Source organism: Haliotis cracherodii, unplaced genomic scaffold (assembly GCF_022045235.1).
Source record: "Haliotis cracherodii isolate W230 unplaced genomic scaffold, xgHalCrac1.p SCAF_16, whole genome shotgun sequence".
In the NCBI taxonomy this organism is placed as follows: Eukaryota; Metazoa; Mollusca; class Gastropoda; order Lepetellida; family Haliotidae; genus Haliotis; species Haliotis cracherodii.
In genome coordinates, this window is record NW_027266271.1 from 27,827,681 (window position 1) to 27,844,520 (window position 16,840).

The 16,840-nt window shown below is 39.2% G+C and overlaps 1 protein-coding gene across 7 annotated transcripts in view; it reads left to right on the forward strand.

Moving 5' to 3' along the window:
* LOC139464043 (thrombospondin type-1 domain-containing protein 7A-like) overlaps positions 1-16,840 on the forward strand; it is a 402,501-nt gene that overhangs the window by 205,036 nt on the left and 180,625 nt on the right. For all 7 annotated transcript variants that reach the window (XM_071245564.1, XM_071245563.1, XM_071245558.1 and 4 more), the window contains one exon: positions 9,706-9,882. In XM_071245564.1, coding sequence (XP_071101665.1) covers positions 9,777-9,882 — 106 coding nt within the window. In that variant the 5' untranslated portion in view covers positions 9,706-9,776. The remainder of the gene's footprint in view (positions 1-9,705; positions 9,883-16,840) is intronic.

The window sequence follows — 16,840 nt, forward strand, 5'->3', positions numbered from 1 at the left end:
TCCGGGGTTCTATCCCCGGCTGCGTCATACCTAAAGGCATTAAAAGATGGCTCTTGTTGTTACCCTGCCTGACACTCGGCATTAATGGTCTAAAACAAGGACTGATTGGCTTGGAGTCACAATACTGTGTCTGAATGGGGTATTCATGATAAACTGCAGCATGGTATCTCTGTGGGCTAGCACTATAAAACCAGCATTAATCCACACTAGCACAAACAGCCACACAAAAACATGTGCATGTACGTTACTATATGAGTGTAAACATCTTGAATGTGACATTAGATTCCATTTCACTTCTCTTCTTATATCATATGCTGTAAACCAGAACTTGTGTTCATCTGGAAGAACATTCAGCATTCTTTAACCAATTTTTTTTATCAAGTTTCAGTGGTATCTTTGACATTTATTGATATCATGTCAGCAGCATATGTAAGTGTTTCCAAAACTTACATGGAAGGTGAAGGTCTGTGAACGTGCAGAGCGTGTGGTGCTTGTTTCCTGGTGTGAACAGCGATCAGCCATGTTATAACGTGTGTTACCCACTGGTAGCCATGTTGCTGGGCGATACGGCTGTTGTTGAGCTCATTGCTCCATGGGAGGTTTTCACTATTGGCTGTTAACAGTCTATTGACAGACGAGTTAGTTAGCACTTTTGGTCTCATACCCCGGAGTATTTAAAGGAAATTGGTATCTTGCCTGTACAGAATTTTTGGATATCTGAACAAAAACATTTCTATAAATTGTTTGTTTAGCATCACGCAACTTCCTCATTCACTTTCATCATCTTCAAACAGGTTGTGATGTCATCTGTCTAACTTGCAGCACAACGTCTCACACGACTCCCATTGCCATGCTACTTTGTTCATTGGAGAAATATATTTTACATGTTATTAACATCAGAACACAAATTTGTATTAACTTTAAATTGATAATTATGGTATTGAGTCCTTTAGGGTATGTGTTTTATTATCTCCAACCCTCAGCTCTTTGCAAACTCCTGATATGACTATTTGACACTAATTCATAAACCATGGTCATGACACAGTTGGAATTTCAAAATCAACTCTGGTCACTTTTATTTACACCCTCTTCACATTTACACAATTCATCTGCTCAGCTTGAGAGTGAGTGAGTGAGTTGGGTTTAATACCGCTTTTGACAGTATTCCAGTTATATCACGGTGTGTCAGTTTATTGTGGGAGGAAAGTCCAAAGTGATGCAGGTCTCAGACGTTTACCACTTCGGTGAAACCCACGAGTCAAACTCTGCTCAGTGAAACGAGGTGCCTTGGACGACTGGGCCATCTGCGCCCCCGCTCAGCACGAGAATAACTTTATGTTTTATTATGAACTACACACGATCTTTGTGGTTGTCTGATGTGATGATATCTAAGACAATATAATGTTTGTATTTATGTAAATAAATGATACACAATCCTTTCACTAACCATAAGAAATCCCTGACAAAAGCAGAGTTCCTCGTACAGTTCTAACCATATTGTAAGTCTGTGTCCATGAGTCCTATCAAATGGTTAGACAATAATATTTATATAAAAACAATAAACAATAATGAAAAAATATGTCATACATAATGGGAGTGCAATGGACTGAAGTAACATTTCCAGATCATGTGACAATGTGGCCATGCTGGAGGTGAAGGTGTGACCTGATGTTGAGTTTAACACTTGGTAGACAGTTGTGTTAGTGTAAAGTGGGAGGAAGGTCAAGGATGCATGTCAAGAATCAAGAATTTTTATTGTACAGAACACCCTCGTAGGGTAGGGTACAAACTATCTACATGTAGACCATCTTACCGAGGCCAGGGAGTTAACTAACTTTAAAAGTCCAGTTTGCCGAACTAGGCTGGAATTCCTGGGCTCGATCGTAGCGCCACCAGTGGCTATTATGAGCCATGTCCCTTCTATGCCTTTCCTGTGGACCAATCAGATTCCACCTCTCGCATCACTTGCATTTGTTTCAAACAAAACGGTGGCTCCCTGTCAAGACGATCTGATCGATGATCAAGATCTATATTGTGATAACACGAGTCTTACATCGCAAAGTGCATCAAATCACGTGAGCACCTTGATTAAAAACATGAAAAGATTTTGAAAATATCTGTTGTCAACGAGCTAGTGGTGCACATGCTTTGCAAATCCTGCGGTCGACCGAAATCTACATGACACTTTACGAACCAGATTTCGATTTAGGTGCGAGATTTTGATTGGACTATGCATAGACTCGTTAGCCCAGCCAAAATCTAACTCCATAATGCCAGCCTAGTTCAGCAAGGGTGGAAACTGGACTTTTATAGTCAGTTAACTCACTTGCCTCGGGAAGATGCATATGGGCATGTATATAATTATAGACATGAAAGGTAGATATACATGATGTACATTATACATAGAGGTATTACATGTTATTTCATCACTTTATGTATATCATGAGGTGGATGGCAGCGTACACTTAGTGTTGATACTGCGTTGATGGACTAGGAGAGAATTTCTCATGGCCTCAGCTTAAACATGTGGAATACAGTCCTGGCAACAAGACTGGACCATTCTTTTGGTGGGTTCATAAATTGTTTTAGGAGGTTGGTTTTATCAGTCTGGCAAGGGTCGCCTATTACTATCAGTGTGATGAGATTTCTCCCAGTTGTGTTAATGTAAAGTTGGAGGAAGGTCAAGGATGCAGGTCAGGTTTCAGACATTTAAAACTTAAACTAAGAACCATGATGTGGGTACGGTGCTGACAAACATCAGGAAGCATCCAACCCACCACCAGCAGATCCTGTTGGCTAAGGGACACAACTCTGCATGGACAACGTTAGACTAACTGAGCCTCTTGTCCCCTCTGCTTGACAACGTGAGGATATATTCAAAACTGTAATTTGTCATCTTGCAAATGCATATTCATATGTTTATGAAGTCTAATAATTCATATTTTTGTCATATGAATAAGAGTTATAAGTGGTTTGATTTGTTCAAAAGCAACATGAATTATTTAATCTATTTCTATCATTTACAACATCTTTATTTTATTGTCAGAAGAATAAATAGCGTTCAACTGTTATATTTCATATTTGATTAAAGTTAAGATAAACCAGAAATGTATCTACGAACGAAATCACTAGGTTCCAGCTTCTCTCAGCACTCTCTTAGTTTGAGTGCAGATGGAGCATTAATGGACAACCCACGTTGGGATTCCATGTTGGCGTAGATTCCGGGTAACCCGTTCATGTCCTACTAACTGCATCAGGTGATACAGATGATTTCCAGGCCACCATCATATGGCTAGAATATGATGAGCGAGCTTAACAACAAGCAACAGATGGACAAAAAGATATTGCTTGCAAATAAACTTTGAACCTCTGTGAATCATGTTGCGTACCTAGTCTGTAAATAAATGTGACAACACTATATCCATAATCATAAGAAATCTAAACTAGAAGCAGAGTCCGTTGTGATTCTGACTACCATATTTTCTTGAGTATAGTGCGCACTTTTTTCCCAAAAAACAGCTCTGTTGAAGGGGGTGTGCATTATACACGCCAAACTGTTTTTTTAAGTTTATTTTCCCCCGACGCAAATACATTACTGAGAGCACATAAGACCGGAATTACCATGTCAACAAATCTGTACTGAAATACGCAAATTAATCATGTAATTACACTGCCTGGTTATAAAAAAGTGTTCTGGACTTATTTCATTGATTTTATTAAAAAAATTCCTTTAATATTGTTTTAATTAATCTTGGCAAGATTGAGTGTGAAGTAATCTGAAGATCGCACAGCTCAAGATTATTAACAGCAACCACGGTCAGATTACCGCTATTGATGCCTTGAAACAAACTTTAGTTGACAGAGAATGGATACATACATATATCATAAATGCAATACTTTGACTTGTTAAAGGTCATATTTGATGTAGTTTGGCGATTCTATGTCAACATGTAGTTCTTGCGATCATGTGCGCAGGAGCTTCGCCAGGGTCTGGTCAAATTGTTCCACGTGAAAAAATGAACGGCAATCGCAATCAGCTGCACCGAAGGGTTGTTATCATTGAAAATATAACGTTTGAAATATATTTAATTAAAGCTGCAACTTAGATAACATGATATTGGAATATATTATTCATGATACCAAATGGTTTTAGATACAATTTTTCCTGATCCTTGCATTAAAATACTTTTAAGTAATATCAGTTTTAACCAAATCACCGGTAGATTCCAAGAAAATGTGTGTACGGCTGATTGCTGTTTCCGGTACATGTTTGCATGTGTTTATGAATCACCATCACTTAGTTCATGAAAAGGTGAGCCTATCCTGCCCAGATGGTGGCACTTGACACAAACACATGCAAAGGCAAGTGAAATGTTCACCTGCAGAAACATTGCAACATCTGGTACAAGCCAAAATAGGTAATTGCATCAGACATCAAAAGACTCCTGGAAAGTAATTGTGTGAAAGTTTTTATGAAAAAGTCTTTCACATATGTTCTTCAAGTATAAGCAGATGTGTTGTAGAAATACTGTGGAATCTGTTTCAAAGAATCGGGACTATCGAATATATATACCACTTTATCAGACTTGATCATGTTCAATCATGATGTGGGGCGGTCGGGTATCCAAGTGGTTAAAGCGTTCGCTCGTCACGCCGACAACGCCGATTCCCGCCATGGGTACAATGTGTGAAGTCCATTTCCGGTGTCCCCCGCCGTGATATTGCTGGAATATTGCTAAAAGCTGCATAAAACCATACTCACTCACTCACTAAATCATGATGTTGATACAATTGATATGTAAGTCAATGAAGCAAACAACTACTTAAAACCATTAGAAATTCCCTATCCTACTGCTAGACTATTCTGGTCTTATCCTACTGACAAACTATTCTGGTCTTATCCTACTGACAGTCTATTCTGGTCTTATCCTACTGACAGACTATTCTGGTCTTATCCTACTGACAGACTATTCTGGTCTTATCCTACTGACAGTCTATTCTGGTCTTATCCTATTGACAGACTATTCTGGTCTTATCCTATTGACAGTCTATTCTGGTCTTATCTTACTGACAGACTATTCTGGTCTTATCCTATTGACAGTCTATTCTGGTCTTATCCTACTGACAGACTATTCTGGTCTTATCCTGCTGCTAGACTATTCTGGTCTGATCCTATTGATAGACTATTCTGGTCTTATCCTATTGACAGACTATTCTGGTCTTATCCTACTGACAGACTATTCTGGTCTTATCCTATTGACAGACTATTCTGGTCTTATCCTTGTATGTGTTTCACAATACCTGGTACCAAGGTATCCCCTGGGTGTGAGTGGAGGTGTAATCTGGAACTGTGTATGTTGCCAGAAACCCTCAGTCATAATTTGTCCCATGTGTATTCGGGGAGGTTGTCATGGCTGGTTGCCTCGTCACTCATCCCAAACCTTGTCACTCTCCTTCAGCTCGGCAGTAACTACGGAGAGTTACCAGTTGGTGCTGTTGTAATACAAACATGTGGTTATCTCTTTGGCTTCTGTGCAAAATCTTGATGTGTTGGTATGGCTAAAACTGGGAGGAGGGAACACAGGCCCAGTAGACAGAGTCTGTTGATCACAGGTGTGAATCCCAATTTAATCACGTCGCCATTGCATACCAGTTAACAAGGTGGTGAATATGTGGGACCTATGTCATCTTCCTCCCATGTACCCAGATTTGCTGTGTTCGGACTGAAATGGAGGCGGAGTGAGTAAGTTGGTTTTAATGCTGCTTTGAACAGTATTCCAGTTATATCACGGCATGTCTGCTTAATGTGGGAGGAAAGCCCAAAGTGAGGCAGTTCACAGACGTTTACCATTTTGGTGAAACCCAGGAGCACGGGTATCGTGCTGACAAACCTAGAAACATAATCGTGATGAACCAGGATTCAAAACCATATACAGGTTTCTGGAGCAACTCTGCACAGTGCCTTAGATGACTAGGTTACCCATGACCCCTAAATACAGTTGGAACCTACTAACTCATCACTGTAAGACTGAAACAAGATGTTAATACTTCCCACCTCAAAGAAATCAAAGATATACCTACTGTGACCTCTATGAAAGAGGAGGTGGTTGTATTGATAGATTTGTCTCATTTCGTTAAATGCAGAAAAATATCGATGAACTCTCAAGAGAGACATCTGTCTTGTATTGTTGCGGACAATGTTTCCCTTGCTTCTTGCCAGAGCCATCCAGTTACTTCCCTTGGGAGGTTCGAGTGAGGTAAAAATCCCTCCGAGATATTTTCTGTAGCACATATGTCATTGTCTAGGAGTGCCTGGGTTCCCACTCTGAATTTGGAACAGATTATCAAGACACTGTATATAATATACTGCTGATGACAGTCAATGGAAGCGGATCCAGGATTTTGAAAAGTGTTAGTCCTTGTTTAATGACTAAGTCATCAAGGGACTTAGGGTGCAGTTATCATGTAACACACACACACACACACACACACACACACACACACACACACACACACACACACACACACACACACACACACACATACACTCACTATGGATCTGCCAGTGGTCATTCAGGCTCATTTGACTCAGTTTATACTGTAATAACAAAGTCCATCACTGAGCGGGTATCCGTGGCAAAATTGGACCCAAGTGCTCTGGCATGACACTTGCACTTGTTGAAGGAGCCACGTAGATAGGACTTGGTGACTACAGTGTGTGATCTGACTGATTAGGCCTTATCTCTCTCCGATGATGTGGATGACGACCGTTCATAACCTGAAATAATGCTCATTCAGGCGTAAAACAACACTAACTCACACACTGCTGTTTGCCTAATATGGTAAATTCTCTGTCCAAATACCCCAAATGTATTTTGCATCTCTTGAACTCGCCGACACAGAAAGTCAGCATGGGCTGTAGATTAGGACATGGTTCACCTTAAAGTGCTGTGATCCATGAAATGACAACATGAGTCCTGAAAGAAAGTTAATGGGTTGTGGTGAAGTTTTGTTGACTTTCCTGTGATAACATGAAACATTCATCCACCTGATGAGGCAAGGAGTTGCCTTGACACAGGATCCACTGTAAAGTTCCTCACAAAGTTTCATGTCTTTATGTATCCTGTGCTACAAGCTTCTAACACTTCATCAAACACTTCACTTCCTGTGATCCATGCTGCACATGTGATCGTTTATACATCCCGAGACTTCCCGTATTTAGGCTCACGCAGAATTACTCTCATGGGCTTAAAAATGGAAAATATTTCCATATTTAGGCCCATTGGCTTAAATTTGGATATTAATTTTGGAGTGATGTTTCTTAACTCTTTCAACACCGTGGGCCAGTACATAGGTCAAGAAGGCTCGAGTCCCCAGACACCTTGGATGGTAGACCCGCCAAGTTGTCGTCACATCAAAATAGTATATAATTTTATTAACCTACCTGTCGTATCATTCATTTATCAAATTTATCCACTTTTCACAATATCTGAAATACGTATTCTTTTTCAATTCATCATTTTTTTTCGATAGATTACAAAAGTATTCACTATTTCCCGCAATGTTATTGAAAATAAAATTCTTGGAAACACACTTTGACAACGGGTCCACATCAACATGTCAAAGAGCAAAATAAAGATGTTTAAAGCCAATCATTAAATATATTATACAAAGTAAATAAAATCGACAAAAATATATCTAAAAGTTGTCAAACTTACATCTAAGTTATTATTTCCATCTTTTCATGAAATCGCGTGTAATGTAAGTCAAATGACATCTCGGCTTTTGTCGCCTTGATTTCTCAGCTTGGACACGATGTTTAAGGGCCAAATATATTCATGAAATATCTTTGTCACAGCTCATAATCTAGCATGAGACATATGTTTAATATAAATCGCGATTGCCTACTTATAAACGTTAGAAATAACACGATTTAACAAAGTTCTCTCATCAAAATGTGAAATTCATCATACAGGACAGTACCATAGCTGTAATTTGATTGGCTGCCTTAGGTCGCATGCTCAAATTAGACGAATCACAAACCTTGTAGCAGATTTTGGCAAGAAAATGTCATTAGAAACCAATTTTTATCTTATTCATACGAAGCTTGGAAAACGGAGGTATTTCTTCATGTATTTCTTCAGCAGACAGCCGCTGTTATAATTCTTTTTAAAATAAATTTCCAATTACGTAAACAATGAAAATAAAAAAGAAATAAGTCAGTGGATTTTATGAAATCTTATATTTGCCGAAAATTGTCGCTTCCTTGGTCCTTAATCTGGATGTTATGAATGTTTGAGCTTACATTTTTCTTTACAATGAACTTAATTAAGTTGTAAAAGCATTATTTAAATAATGTGATAAACATAACTTTCATATTTATAAACAATAGGATTAGTCCTTTCACATGGCACATAACATGTACAGTACCTAAGATGTTTTACAAGCAGATATTTTCTTTGATAAATGTTGGCTTCATGTATCACTCAAAAGTCTCTGGGAACTTGGTGTCACAGCAGTAAACGCTTCTGGTTGTCTGGTATTGAAAGAGTTAAATTGATACCTTACCTCCTTTGAAAGTGAATACTTGGCAATGCATTATGCAAGGCAATCTTATGTACTGGTACTTTCAACAAGAAGTGCAAGTTTATCAGTCTATGAAGTTACTTCCTGTCCAAATGTAAAATCCTTGTACTATATTTTCTCAGTTAAAACAACTTGTTTTCTGCAAAGATTGCCCACTATATTTAGGTAAGAAAGCGTAAGCTTCCGAAATTGAGAACTGTGCTTTTTTTCGGATAATGAAAATAGTTTAAATGAGAAAGTGCTATTTTCCGTAATTAGCCCCAGGGCTTAAATATGGAAAATCCCTGTAATCACTTCAGAAAGACTTAGAAACTCAAGCAAAACATGGAGGGAGTTTTATTGTCTGTCATCTATATATCTGAAATATGTTATTAATAATAACAGCCAAAATAGCTTTCATTACCTTTTGGTTGAGAAAACTTGAACCGGGTCTGTTTATACCAACCACAATGTAATCTGTCTAGACTGGACTAGTCAAGCTCATATTTCTATCAATACTAGACTGAAGTTGTATGGTGTACCTGAGTTGGATTAAAAAACATCCTGAAAGTGCTGATGTCGCTGAATTGAATAAAAAGGGATGACATTTATGAAATTATATGCATGGACAGACACAAACATCCATTGCAGTCGTCAGTGTGACCTTAAACAGTACTTATGAAAGTCATATGATTGTAACATTCACAGTTTCCTTTGTCAAGTAGATAGCTCTGAACTGCTAGGAGAGCAAATTTGTTAAATTTACTGTGAACCACAACTGTGAACCCAGAGGGTTTAAATTGCAGCAACTCACTCACACACAACCAATACCATCATCATCATTTGTGGGAGATATCATTTCTTGCTTCAAGAAATGAAAATATTTGCAGACAAAAATCTTATATCATCCCTTGAGACCAACAATGGCTCAAAATTGTTCAGCATCTGAAAAATTTGAGCATGACAGTATTTTTGAAATTGTCTGAGGAGACAATAAACTGCCTTTTGATGCTTCTATTGCAAACCAGATTTCCTTGGGGAGTTATTGGTTACTGTATTTATTTAATTTTTGTGTGCAATTGCCAGTGCCCAATTGCCATGTATAGACACATGAGTTAAAGCATTCTATTCTTTTTACAGATCAAGAATTCAATGGTAGATGTAGCGCCAGTAGCATGAGTGTGGATACTGGATACTAAAGTTCGCAGGAAATGGAATACGGGATAATCAGCGGCCATTTTGGATTCTCCCTTGTGTTCCTACTGCTGCTCAGATGTAACGACATCACAGGTCAAGGGGGACATCACTGGGCCACAGGTAGGTGATGTGATGCATCCGCTTTACACGTGCAGATGTATGGAGACTTGCAGAAGTTGACTGTATTCTGCTATTGATGTTGAATACAGATGTATTGAGACTTGCAGTAGTTGACTGTATTCTGCTATTGATGTGGAGTGCAGATGTATGGAAATTTGCAGTAATTGACTGTATTCTGCTATTGATGTCGAGTAGAGATGTATGGAAACTTGCAGTAGTTGACTGTATTCTGCTATTGATGTCGAGTAGAGATGTATGGAAACTTGCAGTAGTTGACTGTATTCTGCTATTGATGTCGAGTAGAGATGTATGGAAACTTGCAGTAATTGACTGTATTCTGCTATTGATGTCGAGTACAGATGTATGGAAACTTGCAGTAGTTGACTGTATTCTTCTATTGATGTCGAGTACAGATGTATGGAAACTTTCAGTAATTGACTGTATTCTGCTATTGATGTCGAGTACAGATGTATGGAAACTTGCAGTAATTGACTATTCTGCTATTGATGTTGAATACAGATACATGGATGTCTTCCCTATTGATGTATTCCCATTGAAATCTTCATTCCATGTATTTTGTTGTGAGTATATTGGAGGAGAATCATTGTTCAGGTCATTTAGGATTTCACAAATAATTTATAACACTAATGATTACAAGAAACATTTTGATATACATATTCATGAAATGAAATAGTTCTAGAATCCATATCTATATCCTACAGCTGTTCAAAATCAGCTGATGAAGCAATGGAACAGAACATGACAGGGATGTACAGTGACTGAATCAGTTTGCTGGTGAATAGTTTAATCACATGTTTTATTGATCAGTCACGACCTCGATTAACCAGCATGTAACGTGCAATTAACATCCTCGGAGATCCCACAGCAGTCAGAGGTGTGTAGTTCAGTAAAGAGGTGTATATTCAGTGTCTGAAAAGAATATGTCCACACAACTGATCTTCTTTGGGGAATTGAAGACATATGTGGCAATATTTTATTGTGACATAAAGAAGACATAAATTTGGACAGGTCAGACAGTTGAGAAATGTCAGAGGTCATAAAGTATCACATACATGTTCCCACCAATGATGGCACCCCAATTTGTTCAAGAAGTTTAAATCTGATTTTCTACATAGTTGCCACGACAACCATTTTGAAAAACAGGTTTATGGCCATTACTCAGTAGTTTATTTTTCAAATTGAAATGACATTTGGTAAATATGTAGTTTGTATTTGGGTTCAACATATATATTCTGTTATTTGAAATATTTACCTTGATTTGACCTTTGTCCTTTGACCATACTGAAAGATGAAACTTCTTATGGCCTGTACTCATCCATTTTCGTTCAACGTGTAATGAAACTTGGTATGTGTCCAGTTAGTAGTGGGGCTCAACACAGATGTTCCCTTGATCTTTATTTGACCAATACACTTTGACCATGGCCCTAGATCCTCTCAAAATGCATTTCCTCGCTCAGTTAACAATATCTCCTCACAAACAATTTGACCAGTGCAGCTAAGACTTCACTTATTTGTTCTTCCCAATGATGTCACCTGTATTGTTCAAGAGGTTCAAATGAACTGCCAGGGCAGCCATGTTGAAAAATCTGTTTTTGTCCATGCTTGTACAAAAAGTATTGAAAATTGATATTTGTTTAGTTGAGTATGGGATTTAACACGAATCTTCCATTTTTTGCACTAGCTTAAGATTTTGACCTTTCATTAACATCCTCTTGTATTCTCTTAAAATGCATATTTTGCTGTGTAAACTTCTTTTCTAAAATAGGGGAGCTGAACATTGGTATGTGTGTTTCTCCTTAAGATAACATTGTGTTTAAATCATTAGAATTTGCTATACAAAACACTTTGACATCAATGCTGACTGCAACTTTTGTTAAGTGGCGATCCTTGTTGAAATTGTAACTGTAGACTACATAAACAGGTGAGCTACAGTGCCATTGCAATATTCTTTTTGGTAAGTTCCCGTATAAAATGGTTGGTTCCTGATTTGCCTGTGATGGCTGTTTATTGTGATGTACTGATGATCAGGACATTGTCCGGATACAGTTTAAAACTCAGGCAACAGCACCAGACACCAGTTTGAGCTTAAATAAGGATAATGCAGTGCTTGCAAATAGTTTGGAGATTCAGATTCAACAACTGAACTTGACAACATGCAAACTTGTTCCAGTGAACCAATCTCGTCCAATCTGTTGTTTTCCCGAGAGAAAGAAATAGGCTGTTCAAGTTGACAAGCATTGTTAATTAATTTGCAGTCTTGGGTAAAATGGCAGTTATTGCAGTGTTGAGTTGCATGTACAAGAACACATGCATCGACAACAGGTTATAAAATGTTTCGTGTGCATGATTTTCTGCTGTCAGTATCAATGTCTTACAATTCATTCATGTCTTACATTACGTTTGGTCTTACTTTACGTTTGGTCTTACTTTACGTTCCCTTTGAGAGGAAATGATGGCTGACACATCACCAACTTTCACCATGCGTGATACTGTGTGTGTTCAAATACTCTATTTCCCCTCATAGATGCCCCTAGTGTTTACGGGGCGGTCGGGTTGCCGAGTGGTTAAAGCGTTCGCTTGTCATGCCAAGGACACAGGTTCCCGACGTGGGTACAATGTGTGAAGCCCATTTCTAGCGTCCCCTGCCATGATATTGCTGGAATATTGCTAAAAGCGGTGTAAAACCATACTCACTCACTCACTCTAGTGTGTACTGTTGCCTAACCTGAGTAAAGTCCAGTGTCACTGTCTGGCTGTCTGTCAGCGTCTACATCAACATCAGCGTTGTTGGTGTGAGCATCTTGTCACAAAGCACTGGACCAATAAGGATGAAACTAGACATACTTTTTCCTTCGAATGATGACACCTTAGTTTGTTCAAGAGGCTTAGTTCCGTTATGGCAACTGTATTAAGAAACATGTTTATGGCCATTTTTAGACATTTGTTTTCAAAGTGTAATGAAATTTATATTGTAGTTAGTGGATGGCCTAAACACATATGTTCAGGTCTTTTTCTCTTGATATTTCTACACTCATCACATTGGTCAATGATCTATAACTCTTTCAAGATGCATCCTTGGTTCGGTAAAATTCTTTTACTCAGAAACTGCTTGACTGATGAAGGTAAATTCTGTGCAACAATATGATAAAAGCATTTTGAAATTATTCATAGTATTATGAACAATAACTCAGCATTCATATAAAGCATTTTTAAACAGCAAGAGTTAAAAGAAGAATTTATTAACTTTAGAATTTTCAGAGAAGATCCACACAGTACTTGATGGAGCTGGAAGATGTCCGTGGTGTATCTTGTCAAGTGTCAATCTCATTGTGCAGCCGGGGGATATGTCCAGACAGGACCACTGTTAAACATAACATACTTTGTTAGATCACTCTAAGACTTGACTTGACTTGATTGTTAAATACCTGCTACATGTAGTACCAGATATTGGCACCAGTCCCTAAGGAACAGGATTAACATTGGCTATTCCGGGACTTTTGAAACAGGTCTCAAGTTGTTCACATCAGTCTGTAGGAACAGTCTGTATGTTGACCTCAACAAATGATGCATAGCACATATCAAGTACACAATTCCCAGTGCAGGGGAACACATGGTTTTACTGATACAGCAATTGCAACTTGATGTCCGCTGGACATTTACTGTTAGTTATCAGTTATTTTCATAACACAAAATATTCTGAAATTGGTAATTTGCCACTGGATGTTTTCTTACATTGTCCCTGAGAATGTTACATTGTAGTGGGAAGAGATGGGAACACAAGATGTTAACTGCAAGTGTTTACTCTTTCTGGTTGTACAACACTATCGCATGGAGCCTGGTGTCTGCCGCTAGCTATACACCAGCTCCTTATAACAACCTTACCCAACATCATAGGAATATTTACACAGTGCAGATAAAATGAGTACCAAATGTTTGACTTGCACTAACTTTCAGTAATTCCACCACACACACGGGACTGGGGTGAGCAAGAACACTGGGTAAAAACACCTTGATGAGTGTTGGTGATATCTGGATAAATAGATCCAAATTGATAAACCTCATGGTACATATTTCAAACCTAATCATGTGCAGTCTGGAAGTTATGTTTCCTTGCTTCATCCTGGGTTGTCCAGTGTACAGCATATAGCTACATTCTACCAATATAAGTACAAGGGAACAATCTGCTACCATCACCTCATCTGGGACGTCACATACTTCGCTACCATCACATCATCTGGGACGTCACATACTTCGATACCATCACATCATCTGGGACGTCACATACTTTGCTACCATCACATCATCTGAGACGTCACATACTTCGCTACCATTACATCATCTGGGACGTCACATACTTCGCTACCATCACATCATCTGGGACGTCACATACTTCGCTACCATCACATCATCTGGGACATCACATACTTTGCAACCATCACATCATCTGAGACGTCACATACTTCGCTACCATCACATCATCTGGGACGTCACATACTTCGCTACCATCACATCATCTGGGACGTCACATACTTCGATACCATCACATCATCTGGGACGTCACATACTTTGCAACCATCACATCATCTGAGACGTCACATACTTCGCTACCATTACATCATCTGGGACGTCACATACTTCGCTACCATCACATCATCTGGGACGTCACATACTTCGCTACCATCACATCATCTGGGACGTCACATACTTTGCAACCATCACATCATCTGAGACGTCACATACTTCGCTACCATCACATCATCTGGGACGTCACATACTTCGCTACCATCACATCATCTGGGATGTCACATACTTCGCTACCATTACATCATCTGGGACGTCACATACTTCGCTACCATCACATCATCTGGGACGTCACATACTTCGCTACCATCACATCATCTGGGATGTCACATACTTCGCTACCATTACATCATCTGGGACGTCACATACTTCGCTACCATCACATCATCTGGGACGTCACATACTTCGCTACCATCACATCATCTGGGACGTCACATACTTCGATACCATCACATCATCTGGGACGTCACATACTTTGCAACCATCACATCATCTGAGACGTCACATACTTCGCTACCATTACATCATCTGGGACGTCACATACTTCGCTACCATCACATCATCTGGGACGTCACATACTTCGATACCATCACATCATCTGGGACGTCACATACTTTGCAACCATCACATCATCTGAGACGTCACATACTTCGCTACCATCACATCATCTGGGACGTCACATACTTCGCTACCATCACATCATCTGGGATGTCACATACTTCGCTACCATTACATCATCTGGGACGTCACATACTTCGCTACCATCACATCATCTGGGACGTCACATACTTCGCTACCATCACATCATCTGGGATGTCACATACTTCGCTACCATTACATCATCTGGGACGTCACATACTTCGCTACCATCACATCATCTGGGACGTCACATACTTCGCTACCATCACATCATCTGGGACGTCACATACTTCGCTACCATCACATCATCTGGGACGTCACATACTTCGCTACCATCACATCATCTGGGACGTCACATACTTCGCTACCATCACATCATCTGGGACGTCACTTCCTCTGTCTCACATTTCTGCAACTTCACAAACCGCCTCCGAGGTCTAATGGTAGAGTGTTCGCCCAGAGAGTGGAATTTATTTTTAAGGTAGGGGGTTTGATCCCCAGCCGTGTCATACCAAAAGATGTTAAAAGATGGTACTTGTTGTTACCCTGTCTGGCGCTCGGCATTAAGGTCCTAAAACAAGGACTGGTCGGCTCGAAGTCAGTATACTGTGTCTGAGTGGGGTATTCATGTTAAACTGCGGCATGGTATCTCAGTGAGCTAGCACTATAAATCGGCATCAGTCCGGACTAGTGCAAGCAGCCACAGCAGTAAACTTCACTCCATTGTCATAGGTTACAGTACCTTGCATTTCCTTGATGATTCCCTGATGGAGATTCTGGAACAGATTAGGTCTGTATAATTTAGACATCAACACCAGAAAATAAGTCTTGATCAGCTGCCAAAACAGATTCCATGGGGCGTAAAGGGCAACACAGTGATGAAAATTATACGAATGGATCACTTAAAATCAGTGATGACAGCCGGTATTCATGAAAAGAAATGATAGAAATCTCTGCATAAAGCAGTCGATTGTACAATTCTGACTATATCATTAGAATGTGTTTATGAATTACTGTCAAATAGTAATGATACCAGGTGTTAGCGATAAAGTCCTGCCCCACCGGTGGCTTCCATCACAAACACATGCAAAGGAAAGTCAATTTTTCACCGAAAAAAACATGGGAACATATGGAACAAGTCAAAATAGGGAATAACATCGGACATCATTCTTGTCACTGATGCATCAAATTTGGAAATACTTACTGTAAAACCTGATTAACGAAGACCAGTGGTTAAGAAGTGTGACCTGGCTTACAGTTTGTCTTTGAGCCTAGATGACTTGGAGCCCAGCTTATGCTGTCAATCATAACTATTGCCTGGCCAATACCTCGGACTTGTTGTAGGAGAGACGAAGATGGTGATCCCTTGGTCAGACTTATCTGATCGAGTGTCATCATGGTGTAGATCATTGCTCATTTTATCAGTCACTAGTTTGCCTGGTCCGGATTTTATTATTTCCAGGATTCAACAATACAGGTGGAGTATTAGTGACTGTGGCTTAAAACAACATTGGTCTTCCTTAGGATGATTCCATATGACTTAATTATACACAGAAGTATAATGATTTAGTTTCTTATTGTTGCTACTTACACAGTTCTCAGATACGTTTGGGGAGATTTTTATGATAAATTGTTGCTTGTTAATTTCTTCCATATTCTGTAATATAAGACACCATTCAGTCAAACTCTTCTCCGGTTATGCAAACTTCCTGATTGC